Source organism: Sander vitreus, chromosome 10, assembly GCF_031162955.1.
Source record: "Sander vitreus isolate 19-12246 chromosome 10, sanVit1, whole genome shotgun sequence".
NCBI classification, from domain to species: Eukaryota; Metazoa; Chordata; class Actinopteri; order Perciformes; family Percidae; genus Sander; species Sander vitreus.
In genome coordinates, this window is record NC_135864.1 from 4,370,933 (window position 1) to 4,385,349 (window position 14,417).

At 38.9% G+C, this 14,417-nt stretch overlaps 1 protein-coding gene across 1 annotated transcript in view; it reads right to left on the reverse strand.

The window, feature by feature from the left end:
• Positions 1–14,417, reverse strand: part of fat2 (FAT atypical cadherin 2) — a 114,300-nt gene that overhangs the window by 65,340 nt on the left and 34,543 nt on the right. Inside the window, exons 7-9 of the mRNA XM_078260025.1 lie at positions 6,745–6,884; positions 5,936–5,998; positions 3,043–3,255 (exon numbers count right to left, since the gene is read on the reverse strand). Coding sequence (XP_078116151.1) covers positions 3,043–3,255; positions 5,936–5,998; positions 6,745–6,884 — 416 coding nt within the window. The remainder of the gene's footprint in view (positions 1–3,042; positions 3,256–5,935; positions 5,999–6,744; positions 6,885–14,417) is intronic.

The following is a 14,417-nucleotide window of genomic DNA, read 5'->3' on the forward strand; positions in this document are numbered from 1 at the left end:
TGCCATGTTTTAATCTCCCAGGCACATTTGAAATTTTTTGGTGTTTAAATGTACTGCTCTTTCTTTCAAATGCATCTAAAGTCAATTAGAGTTGAACTTATTTGCAGAGCACATTTAAAATCAACTGAGTCACCGTCAAATGATACGCCAAAATGTAAATTTGACATTTTTTTTGAAGGATGTAGCGGGTTTTTTGTAGGCTGTAAACGTTCTCCCACTTCTTACGCCACATAAACCATTTAAATACCAAATGAAATGGCTGAAAATGCCTGGTGACAAAGCTACTGTATACTTGAGCCGTTTGTCCTGCCTGAATTGTACTACATTAAAAATAAATACCTTTTAACAATTGTTTGAATTGTCTGCTCTTTATTTTAGTGGTTTGATCCATTGTTTTGTTAAATGTTAAGTCGGTGTATTTATAGAGCACAACAAACATTGACCAGAGTATGTTTAGAGTTGAAATAGTTAAAAAACATGAAATTAAAATGAGAAACAAAAAAATAATAATTATAACTAGAAAATGCATTTCCTGCAGAAAATGCGAGGGAATGCTGAATAGCTGAATTGCTAAAGCTAAACTGGATGAATAGCTTAAATCAGTAAGAAGAAGTTGAAGTAGTGAGAATAGTTTGAAAAGTATGAATGGTTTCAATTAACATAAATTTCATTAAAAAGTTGAATAACACCACTAATATATAAAAGAATTTATTTTCTAACTGAAATAATGATTAAGTCTGGAAGACTTCCAAATGCTGTGAGAAACAGAGATGAAAATACAGAAATATGAAATAAATTGTTTGAAAAATCTCAAATGGATTGCACTGCACTGTTGAAAAACTTGGAAGTTGAAATGTAAAATTGTCAGTTGGAAGATGAACTGCATTACCTTATTAAGCTAAGAGCTGAAATACATTTCTAGAAAAGCTGGAAGCTAAACTGTAATACTGTAAAAAGTGGAAGTTCAAATAAATTGACTAAAAAGGCTAAAAGTATAAATACTTTGTATTATTATAGACATATCCATTGCATAGAACAAAAAAGCATGACCCTTAAGAGCTGAGAGGTGAATATATTGCCTGAAAAGAAGCGGGATATATACATGGATGAAATCACAAATCACAAATGACACTAGAGGGAGGGAGGGAGGGAGAGAGAGAGAGAGAGAGAGAGAGAGAGAGAGAGAGAGAGAGAGACAGAGAGAGAGAGAGAGAGAGAGAGAGAGAGAGAGAGAGAGACAGAAGGAGGGAGGGAGGGAGGGAGAGAGGGAGAGGGAGAGAGAGAGAGAGAGAGAGAGAGAGAGAGAGAGAGACAGAAACAGAAACAGACAGACAGACAGACAGAGACAGACAGACAGACAGACAGACAGTGACAGAGAGAGAGAAACAGACAGACATAGACAGGGAGAAACAGAAACAGAAACAGACAGACAGACAGACAGACAGAGACAGAAACAAACAGAGACAGACAGACAGGTAGAAACAGAAATGGACAGACTGACAGACAGACAGACAGAGACAGACAGACAGACAGACAGAGACAGACAAACAAACAAACAGAGAGACAGAGACAGACAGAGAGAGACAGAGACAGGGAGAAACAGAAACAGACAGAGACAGACAGACAGAGACAGAGAGAAACAAACAGACAGAGAGAGACAGAGACAGACAGAAACAGACAGAGACAAACAAGTGGAACGCAAAAGATACAGACTAATGTTCATATTACTGCCTGTAGTAGTCAAGTTGACTGTCTGTGAAAGGGTTGTCATGGCTACTAATGACCTGTGACCATGTTGATAAACACCCTTTGATCTCTGTGATGAGATCTCTTTGATCTTTAATCAGGTTAACGACCGTGTCACCTGCTGAAACTGTCACCTGTTGTGCCACACTGGAGCTATTCAAAGACACAGAGCAAGCTCTCAAATAAAGCCTCAGACTGCTAAAACGATAAGGGGTATCAGTGAAATGATGTCATCGTGACCACCACAACACCTTTGTGAACGCATCAATATAACATTTATGTGGATAAACTTAAAAATGTGGGCATATCAGCGATTTAAAAAAGTGGTTCGCTATGAGTTTCGCTGGGAAATGTGGAGGATGTTTAACATGGCAGCGAATGGAGGAAGATTTGGAACTGTTGTCATTTGGAAGCTCATCGAGCCAAATGTATAACTCAAATCGCATAAATGAGCACATTGGCTGAAACTAGACAAAAATACCTACGTTTTGATGTATACATTGTGTATGACAAGTAAAAATTGTGCGTGTGAGAGCAATTTATAGAGAAGGGACAAAGATAATTTTTTAAGGCTCCACACTCTATTTGATGACATCACTCACTCTGGCAGACGCAACACACACTCATTAGAAACGCAGAACGATCCTGAAATGATCACTAAACTTAAACAGCTTTTTCACAAAAACAGTAAAAGATATCAAACTGAAAAGCCATAGCCTAATACTTCAAGCTTTTGTGAACATTTTAAAGTTTGTTTGATGTCTGTAGGTGAAAGTACAAAGGAGCTGAATCTTTTGGGAGCGGAAGAGGAATTGAAGGATTTGAAGCTTGCTCTCATTGACTTCAATGATAAAAAAAAAGTGTTAAAAAGCTTAATATTTAAAAAAGTATAAATAGTAGAAAAAAAGTTGAAGAAGTTAAATCATTAGCTGAAAGAGCTGAAAATTTTAAAAGTTGAATGGTTTAATAACTGAAAGTATGCAGGTTACGGAGAGCCAAAAAACGTACGGAATAAGAAAAATAAAGAAAATGGCCGAATGCTGCTGAATCAGCATTCCCACTAAATAAATGTAAACATAAAGCTATTTGCAGAATGGTGCAATACAGATCAAGCTTATTATGATCATTTATTATTAGTTCAAACAATTGTTATATAAATGTTAATATTGACAGTTGAGATGTATTGGGGTCTATTCCGTCATATCCTGTCTCTAACTGATCTACACTATGTCATGTTTCATTAAAATACACTAAAGATATCTCTACTGTACTCCACTGAGATAACTGTGTCATTACCATGACGATGAGCGTATGAACAGAGATCATCTCGTAGTCAAGCTCCTCCGTCATTACCAGGACTCCACTCTTTGGGTCCAGATGGAAGAACTTGATGCTGTCCTGATGGAGGCTGCTGTGGATGGAGAACACCAGTTTGCTGTTGGTGTCGGCATCCTGCGCGCTGATCTGCAGGATGTCCTTCCAGGGGGATGTGTCCTCGGGAACCCTTACCTTAAAACACATGGGAACACAGGGGGAAATGGCGGAAGTTGTTCAAGTGGTAATGAAAAAGAAAACAAACAAACACAGAAAACAACAGGGTTGGAAAAATGGATATTAAAATGAGATCCTGGACTTTTACATTTCAATTTGAACATAATTTCTATTCACAAAAGGCAGTCTGACTGAAGAACAGAAAACATTGTGAGGACAAGAAAATGGTCTGTTACAACAATTTCAGAGATAGGACCAGAGGGAGCGTTGATTACTATGATTAAGATAACAACAGTCTTGTAGTGTCTGTTGGATGTCCTGATAATTACAGTAAAGAAAGCATGTTGATAATAATTCTCAGCATGCGTCTAAATTTAAATTGAACGTGTTATGTCTACCTAGTTCCTTGGTTAACACAAATACTCACAACAACCTGAACAGAAATCAATAAAGCATGGCCTACCAAGCCCTAATGTGAATTACTAACATAGCCAGTCAATGTTAGGAGTTTATTTTATTTATTGCGTGTAGCCATATATAACCAATATACTGTATATAACTTGGGTAAATAAATAAATATACATATTTTGTAACTATCGAGTGTTCATTTTACTGTCAGACTTTGGGGTTCGTGTCCACAGGCAGCGTCAGTTCCACGCTTCCTATTAATTGTCTATGTAAGCAGCCGGGCAATGCATTCTCGTAGTGTTGCTGCAACTTTTGAGAGACGGGGCGTTACGATGCCCACTCCTCATTTGCATAAAGTTGAATCCAGGCTACTTTATGCAAATCAGTCAGTAGAAAGGTCTCTTTACATTCCTAATTTCTAATAACTGTGACCTTAATTGCCTACCGCCTGTAAACTGTCCTTATCTTACAGACCGTTCAACAGGTGCAAGTTCATTCATTGTTTATGGTTCGTTGAACAAGCATTGAAAACATTTGTACCCTTTCCAATGAAGATCTGTAAAGCTATTTTTACAAAATTACAAATTAAAAAATTATCTTTAAAATACAGTGTCCTGAAAAAGGGACGTTTCTTTTTTAGCTGAGTTTACATAAAGCGCATAGAGTAGATCTTGCAGAGCATCATTTTGCCTAGTATATGAATGTCCAAAAGTACTTATGTAACACAGTCTTTCTGTCTGTCTGTCTCTCTCTTTCTCTCGCTTGCTCTCTCTCCAGTCTGTCCTCCCTTATCTGGAATACCTACAATATCTTTCTAATCTGTTTATTTTCTACTTGTACTGGCAGCATGACATGAGGAAACTATGAGATATGCTATAATGATGTTGAGTATCGCGAAGACGATGTGACTTGCGATAGATGAACATATACTGTATTTAAGTGTACTCAATTCTGCTGCTTTGGGTGTTCTGATGAAGTGCAACAGACTGCTTGTTGAGTTTTTTTTTTGTTGAACATATTGAACATTGAATTGAATATGGAGGGAACCACTAGAAAAAAAAACAACGAAAAACGACATTTGCATTTTGGAGTGCCATTTCCTGCTGATGTTGTCTTTCAACTGGCACAGAAAACTTCTGAGTGTCTTTCGCTATAAGTCACAGCCTATCGCGATGTGTTTGTTGAGCCAGTTGATGTTGCAATGACGATAAAAACAAAAATTAAATGTATTTAAATACCTGTACCATAATTGATTATGGTCTGAAAGGGTTTTTTATGTTGAAATGTTAACTTTATGTTAGTACCCTACTTGTACTTACCCTGTATTTATATGGTTTTTGTGTTGAATAGTAAATGTTATACTTGTACCCTTTATGTACATATTTGTTTTGTGTCAGCACTAGGAAAGTGTTTATTTAAAATGTGTTTGAATAATCCTATAATGAATGCGCCGTTCATTCATTCATTCATTCATACCTGGTGTGTTAGAGGGGAAGAAAAGACACACCTCATAGAGGCAATAAAGGTACTTTAGACCACTGTAGTGCCCAAATGTCACAATTTAAATAACAAAACCCACTCCTTCTCAGTCATAACTCAGTCACATCTGAACACACAGACATGATACAGACACTTTTAGATTCAGAGTAACTTACACTCGGGGATATCATTATCAGTGATGTCCATTGCAAAAAAACAACAAATAAATCCGCTTAGAAATCATAGAATAAAAAAATAACCTCCTTATAACTGCAGAACTTGTAATAATCATGTTTTGTAGATACCTTAAGTATCAAAGTAATCCAGTGATCGTTTTATGTACGTACGTAAGTACATCTATGGGCACATTGCAAACAGGAACTGATAATAGCTAATTCGGCATACTTTTTATGCCACTTTGCTAAAAGTAAACAGTTATAGGCAAAAGAAAAATGGGGCTCAAGGTTTAGCTCACAGACTCCATAGCAACATTATATTTTCTGTTTATATCCCCCAAAGGCCCTTAATTCTGCGAACTGTAGTTAGAGCATGAGTATACCCCAAATAGAAGTGAAGCAAAGAATGAAATAAAAACAAGTTAATCCAAAATGTCAGTCCAAATCCAAAATATGACAAATCTCATGTTGCTATTAGATTTACTGTTAGCCAGAGACAGGTTTGTCTCTCTTTTTTCAGCTTCCAATGGGGGTCGAGTTTGAGAAATACTGGTTTGTTCTTTGATGGAGAGTTTGTTAAGTTGTTTTAATTATTCCCTTTTGGGCATGATTGCATTATCGTTCTCATCTCTCACCTCGTACAGCGGCTTCAGGAAGACGGGACGATGCTCATTCATGTCCAGCACACGGATGTAGGCCTGCAGATTGGAGGTGAAACACACAGGGTTCGAGAAAATGGATGCTCAGCATGAACAGCATTAAATATGGAAAGCGGCAGTCAAAGCTGCTTCAGCTGAGCCGCTGCTGTCTGCAGGATCAAGGATTAGATTCTAATTTTCAAACCCAAATGAGGACATAACTAAAGTTGGTACTGCTCGGTGAGTTGATGTTAGAAGTAACGCAGCTTGTTCAGAGGACTGAGGTTTGGTTCCTACTATCATTAAACAAATACAGTGGGGTGTTTTTACTGTAATGATCTCTTTCTGTTGCTTTTCCAGATTCTCACTTCTAAACAACTGTCCAGTAGTTTTGCAAAAAGTGAGCTGAGCTGGCTATTGTCTTGTAGTCAGTTTGACTATCTGAATATACTGCAACTTAGACAAGAATTCATTGTTGCAAATGAGTTTGGTGTGAACACAACAAGACAGATATCATGATGATTGAAAACACCAGGATTCCCTGAAACTTTCTGTCAGTTTTGATTTAAACCACAATTTCCAATCCTGGCATCAGGAAAAGAAAGTATTCTCATCTGGTATATTTTCTGCAATTCTTAGTAGTTTTAATCCTCAAATTAAAAGGGAAATCAGACCATTCTTTCCTTTTTTCCTTCCCAAGTCTTCACTTTTTTTGCAAATACGGTGAATGTTTGTACCAAAATCTTCTATTTTTCCATTTTATGTTTGTACAAATATCTTCGGTTTTTCCGTTTTATGTCTCTAACCTGTGTGGTGGCGCTGTGGTGGCCATCGGTGACCCGAACCGTCATGTTGTAGTTGGAGCGTCGAGCCGCATCGAGCCGGCGGGCGATGGAGATGGTTCCCGTATTCCTCTGGATGTCAAAGTCTTTTTCTTCATCACCAGCTGAGAGCGCGAGAGAGAGCGAGAGAGAAAGAAAGAGGTTTATTCCATCAGGTGTTGTTGCAACAGTATGAGGCTCTAAAGCTGTCAGATGTTATATCTTAGCTGGTATATCAGACTCTACAGGTCTGATTCTGACTGGTTGCAGGAATGATGCATCTTGTCATCGTCCTCCAGCATGTAAAGAATAGCAGTGAGTTTTGTAAAAAATGTTTTGATGTAGTGTTTCTGATAAATTCATCCGGTTAGAATTATATGAAAAAAATAAAAACAAAAGAAAAACTACAGAGAAAATCAGAGATAAATAGTTTTAGTTAGTTTAGTTAGTTTAGAATAGTTTCCTTCCTTCATATGAATCCATCTATCAGAGCAGAACATTTTGCTGGCCTCTTATTTACAGACAGAGCTGAGAAACCAACTGAGACACCCAGCAACAACAATAACACCACGCCTGAGCACCTGTCTGAGTATCTGACTTATCTGACTTTAAAAAAGCAATCTCCATTCATGTTTAACCTTGATTGTTTCTCCTTCCTGTCCTGCTGTCAGAACAGTGGAGTTAGATGGTGCAGAGATGAATGAATGAGTCTAACGCATTCAAGCACAGAGTGTGTTATCCAGACTTTAAGATGAAAAGTGGAGTCGCAAAGCCAGACACAAGTGCCTCTGCTAGTTTAAGACAGACACAGTTGTCAATTTCCCATACAGCGCCTGGGTCCTGGTATTACGGGGAGGTGTGTTCAGGTGAATGCTTGGCGTATTCCTATCTTGAGGCAGCGGGAAGTGATCGCGCCATTGACCAACAAAAAACTTGTCTAAAGTCAATAGCGCAGCATTTCATTATTATGATAACAGCAAATTAGTAAAATGTGCCTAGGCTTATGCACAGCGCGCACATGATACTTGTTACACACACAGGGAAGGGAAGAATACAAATAAAAATATTACGGTGCAAATCCTCCATCATAATAGCAATGCGCCAAGGTCCAAACGCGCCTGGCTTTTAAAGGGAATGGGAGATGACACTCTGATTGGTTTATTGCATGTTACGCCCAAAACACACCTATGATTAATGAAGACACTAAGTACAACCCTTTTGAACCATGCGCCCGGTGCACGGACCCTTTTTTCTGCCGTAAAACTAGCAAAAGTGGACACGCCCTAAACGCACCTGCGCATGCGCTTCACGCCGTGCCCTTAGATCGTTAAAATAAATCATGTTGTTTCTACCGGGAGGATGTAACACACATTTCTGCCCACTTCACAGGGCAGTGATACATCATCATCGCAGTAATGGGCCATAAAAAGGGCAGCAGAGCGCCAATAAAAGAGAACAAGAAGACTTTAAGTCAATGCAAACAATGTACTTTCAAAACAATAAAAGCTTGGCAAATGTTCACTGGATTGGAAACAGAGCCTGATTGATACTAAATGTTTGAGACTGATACTGATGTTTTTAACATAATTCTGCAATAACATGAACACTGTTGATAAGGATCCCTTAAATCAGTTTTCTTTTGACATTTTACAATTGAAAAGTAACCTTGTCAGTGTTCTCTGATGGACAGAACCTTGTTATGGAGACACTGTCTTTAATTTACCTCAAACTGATCTTTCACATTTCTGCACTTTCTTGTTACATTTCTATCAGCAATCTGATAAATCAGCGGGACTCTTCTAGGACATTTGATCAATATGTTTGTCAGATATTAAAACTATAGTGCATAGTTTCTGTCTCCCCCATGAGGAATTCAAATTAATGACAACAAAACTGTCGGCACGTCCACATGATACAAGCCTTCCGTGATCGCACACGCGCTCCCCCCCCGCCTCCTCCACGCAGTTGCTAGTAGCCAAGGAGGACACAGAGGATTAATAAAACATGATGGACTCTTCAGAAGAGATAATTATCACTTGAGTTTCTGCGCGGGAAAGTCGCCGGACGCCACAATCTTCTGAACATAGTCACACTGAGAAATCCAGAGAGAGTTGTGTGGAGCTGATGGGCTTAATTAGCTTTGTAGCAACTCATTTGGCAATGGCTTGAATGTAACAGACGTTTATTAATATCAAAAAGTTACACACTAAAGCTTTAAAGATACATATAAATAGCATCCTGTGAGAAACACCAAACTATTTGTTCACAATTATAATATTCATATTCCTTTAAATCTTGAATTGGAAAAACAGACATCTGAGTCATACTCTGGCTTTTAAAAGCTTCTTTGTTCTTGTAGTTGCCAATTAAATGAAAACTCCAGGTGCTCATACTGTATATGTGGGTTTAGTTTTTTTCTGTATGTATAGAGTACTCATAGTCCTGTTCTAGTCTTTATATTGTTTCATCAATTACAGACTGCATGCATGATTGTTATTCTTCTTTCCTCCACTTCCTAATTTAAAAAAAAATGCTGTGTTTTAAATCTGCAGTAACACTGACTCACTCTGCCCGTCTGTTTCGCTTTTCGTTTTTTATTACTCCTTTGCTTCCTTTATCCTCTCTTCCTTTCCTTCTCTCTCTTTCTCTTCACGCTCTTTTGCAACCCCATGGTTGTTCTTGCTTCATGACTTTCTTCAATCTCTCTCTCTCTCTCTCTCTCTCTCTCTCTCTCTCTCAGCAGGTTGTGTGTACGTACGTGGGAGAGGTAAACCTCATGCCTGCTTGGCCAGATGGTGTTTATTAAGATGTCCACCTTGCGAAGGGCTACACACACACACGCATGCACGCACGCAAAATGAGATAAATCGATAATAAGTTCTTATTTTCTACCTTTTTTCTTATCCTTTTTCTTACATTTTACACTCTGCACTCTCTCTGTTTGTTCTTGATCGATAGATAATTGGGTCATCCAGAGGTCTATTTATATCAGTGACGCCCTAAGGACTGAGCCGAAACACTGCAGACTTAGCAGACATGTTGACAGGTCTTGGTTTCAATTGTCCAAATCCTTGGATTGACTTCCTGTAAGACACGCATCAGCACCCAGGAAGCCTTTCATGGAATAAAACAGACTAAACAAGACGCAGCATTGCCGGCTGTTGTCTCAGCACAGAGAGAAGAGGGTGATCTGGCAATTTTTCACATTACAGTTTTTCACGATCGCTATGACAATTTTTTCAATACTTTTAACAACTTTCCTAAACTCTTAACGCACCAACACACCTACAACACACGATCGGCAAAACAGTTCATTTCATGCTCAAAATCACACATTGTAAACTAAACTCTAACACTGATTTTCAAAATACAATAATATATAACACAATACACTGTGTTCACCAAAACAATGCAATCATGTGTCTAAGTCAAATAATTCTTCCAAAACACTAACACGTTCTCTCCCAACAGGAACATTTAGTCGATCATAGCACAACGTCATACAAAACACTAACATCAGATGGAATTACAGAAACTACATTATTTTATATGTGTCAGGTCTGTCCTTATACAACAGACAATAGTATATTGTATCGATCATAGATTGTGTTTTGGACTGCAGTTTCTCTTGAAGTCTCTCTACATTTTTGTTTTGTTGGGTTTAGTAAATGCATGTATAAAATGCAGGGGGTATATTTGTGTTTCAATTTACAATATGAACAGCTGTTCACTTTGACTTTAGCCTATATGTTAGGTTTAGAACATGATGTTATCTGTTCAGTTATCTGACTTCAATGGTCAGTAAAAATCCATTGTTTTGGTCTTGCTGGAGCTTGTGTGTAAAAGAAGTTCAAGCATTTTAATTGTGTGTTAACTGTATGCATTTTGTGTCAAAGCAACAAGAAATGTATTAATTGTATAGCCTACACAGACGGATGTTGTGCTAACTGTGTTAAGAGTTTAGGAAAGTTGTTAAAAGTATTGAAAAAAGTGTCATAGCGATGGTAAAAAACTGTATTAATCATTTCCAGGAATATACAGTATCCTGCCATGGTTGCAAGTTCCATTCCCCTGGGGCCATCCATGCTAAAACAATATTTTACTAATGGTACTGGGAGAAAAAGTGTATGTCAGAGTGAAATGCAGGAATTTCACTGACATTTTTATCTATCTATTCTTATCATCCATTTTCTGGATGTTTATCTGGGTCAGGGATAGCACATCAGTCATTTAACAAGCCATCCTTGACGTTCCACTCAGTACTCAAATGTGGCTTAATACGTCACATAAGTGGACATCGCATTCCAAGCAGAAACGGAGGGAGGTCAACATGGAGTAGTTTTTTAATGTCTACATTCACTCTCTTGTTTCCTGCAGCAGCAGGGAGCTGAAGAAACTGAAACATCTAGGAGCTAAAAGACCAAAACAGAGCTAAAAGGAAAGTGAGTTTTGGCACTCTAACTCAATGCTACTGTTGCTCTGGGTCTAAAAATGATGATACCGATTATATGGCCCATCTATCTGCTCATCTTACATTCAGACAGAATGCGCCAGATGTCACCAACCACTCTCTCTGTGTTGCCATTCTCAAAATACCTTCGCTACAGAAAACAACAACAAACCTTCAAGTCAGCAAGCTACAGACTGAAAATGTTAGGTTTTGAAGAAAATTTGGATTGTGCAACATGGCAGGCCTGCTTAGGTCTTTTAGGGAATGATTGTAAAGATTTACAAAGAATATGTTTACAGCGTTTCCTCTCTAACTGGGATGTTTTGGGACCGATTGGTGGGATTGCTCTGGACAAAGTACACACGGAGATACACTGGTAAGAGCAGATGAGTTTTAACCATGTATCAGCTAAGTTAAATAGCTCATGTTGACAACTGGGTAGCTCACCTGGTTGAGCGTGCACCCCATGTACTGAGGCTCAGTCCTTTACGCAGCGTTTGTTTCCAACCTGCAACCCTTTGCTTCATGTCATTTCCTATCTCTCTCCCATTTTAAGACTATCAAATAAAGGCCTAAAATGGACAATAAATAATCCTTAAAAAAGAAGCTTGCATTACTGTAGTGTGTGAACAGTTAACTTCATTTACAAAGTAATATTTTATGGGTTGTTTTCCGTTGCGTGGTGCAAATGTTCCACCAAAACAAGTTCCTTCCCGAGGCTATTTTGCAGAGACACCGGCCCTGGGTCCAGACCTTTGGCCGTGCATGACGATTGTGATTGGTTTAAAGAAATGCAAACAACCCAGAGTGTTTTTTTTCTCTTATCCCATAATGTATGAGTGGTGTAGCCAGATATCTCCACAGCGCTGTGGAGATATCTGCGAGACTACTCACAAAAATGACTCAATCAGACGCAGCATTGCCGGTTTTCCTCTCAGCACAGAAAGAGATTTTTCACATTAATGATCATTTCCAAGTTCTGTCAAGTTCCATTACTTTGGGGCCAGCCATGCAAAAAATATATTTTACTAATGGTACTGGGAGAAAAAATATATATACATCCAATGTCAGAGTGAAATGTGTTCCATGCAGGAATTTCAATGACATTTTTATCTATCTATCTATTCTTCCCATCCATCTTCTGGATGGGAAGAATCTGGGTCAGGGCCACAGTGGCAACAATGCAAGCTGAGAGGCCTCGAGCACATAAGTCATTTAGCCAGACCTTCCTACACAATATTCCTAGATTGGAGAAAAACGTGCTTTGGTTTATTGACATTTATTTCAAACAATCACAATCATCTTGGGATGCGCCAAGTGCTGGACGTAGCAATGGTGCCTTTGCCTTGTTTTGTTTTGGAAAATGTGCACGTAGGGAGGCGAGCTCTCGAATTAAATTGGCTATCGAGTTTGTGATGACAATTTTACTAAAGAAAAGATAAATATAATTTTGTTGTCAGTTCTAGCACTTCTCGAATTGACCGGGGTTTAGAATGCCAACAAAGAAAGTGGAAGGTGAGGGACATCTGGGCCAAAATGAGGGACATCCGGCGAAACATCCGACGAAACATACGACGGAACCTCCGCCGGCACAGGAGTAATCCTGTAAATGAATATTAGACTAGGGCCTAGTCTATATCGACGATGTCACTAGGCCATCCTTGACATTCCACTCAGTAGTTTGTAGCTCAATACGACACATAAGTGGACACGAGCAGAAGGGAGGGAGGTCAAGGTTAAGTAGGTTGGCCCATCTATCTGCTTAGTTCAGACATAAAGTGAAGTGGATTTCAGAGGTGGCACAATTGCATGCAAAGTCAATAGAGATTGGAGGGAAAATAGAGGAGAAAGAAAGAAGCCGAGAATGATTTAGGTGAGCCCCTGACCTTTCCTTAAGCCCAACATCAAGCCAAATTCTCTACAAATACCAAGATCTACAGGCCACCAAGTAATCAGAATGTCAATATATTCTTACTTGAGGTTTGGATAATGATATTGATCATTCTTTAGCGCTACCCTCAGGACAAAATTCCACATTTTTGCTCCTAGAGGATTGTATTGCGGGGTATAATGAGCACTGCAGGAAATATGCTGCATTTTCCCCCTTGAGATTTTATATTATACTGGGCTACACAAATAAACTTGACTGAATTATTCGCAATCCTTTTTCCACCATGGAGGATAGGTACATGAACTGATTGAGTATAATGCATTCTGAACATGATTGACTGAGTTGAATATCTTGATCCTCAGAAGGCTCAAAACTTTGCAGACAGCAGACATTCCCTTCAGGGCAAATTGGAATGACCACGAAGCAGATGTCCTTTCCTGCTGCAACTTCCTCCAGTATTTGCTTCAAGGCATAAGAAGGTCTAATTTCTCAGCTTGTCCTGTGTCTCCTCCAGGTACCTGACCTGCCTCAGCAGAGGAACAGCCATGTTGTCCTCACGCTGCCAGTGATGGAGTACTCGAGTCCTGGACTCGGACTCGAGTCTGACTCGAATCTCTATTCTCTGGACTGGTGACTTGACTTGGACTTGCGGACTGACGACTTGTACTTGGACTCGAGGATATATAAAATTGGACTTGAGCATTCAGACGTTGGATGAAGTTTCTGACTAAATAGGTTATAAAAATTTGATATAAGATGTTACGCTTTTCCTGTTTCGGGCTCTAAGACTGGCCGGGAAGCAGCTGGGGAGATGGTCCATCCAGGGCTGATGTTCTTTTGGGAGTAACACCCTTTACTTCACCGACAGTATTAACAAAAGATGAAGCCACCATGTCTTGAGAAGCTTCTTCTTTATTGTTAACACTTTACATCGTCTTTGGGATCTCTTTTTTCTCTCAGCCACACATGCGCTTCTCAGTCACTCTCCTTGCTTGACAACACACTCACTTAACGCTGCATTCTCGCTCTTACTTTCACTACTCTCATAACAAAGGAATTGATATTGATATATGCAACTGTACTGCATGATTTGCCGTCTCTCTACTACATGTTCACATTTGGAAAATACAGAGAGAAGCGCCCCAGATCGTGAAGTTCGCCTACACAGATTTTACATCCAATGCTGGAAAGAGCACCGCTAAATGTTGTCAGTAAATAAACTCCCTTTGCAATCGTGACAGTGGTGTGATTTTTGTTTAATGTAGACCCTCTTTTATTAGTATATCAGCTCTTTAAAGGTGCCAGAGTGGAGAAATG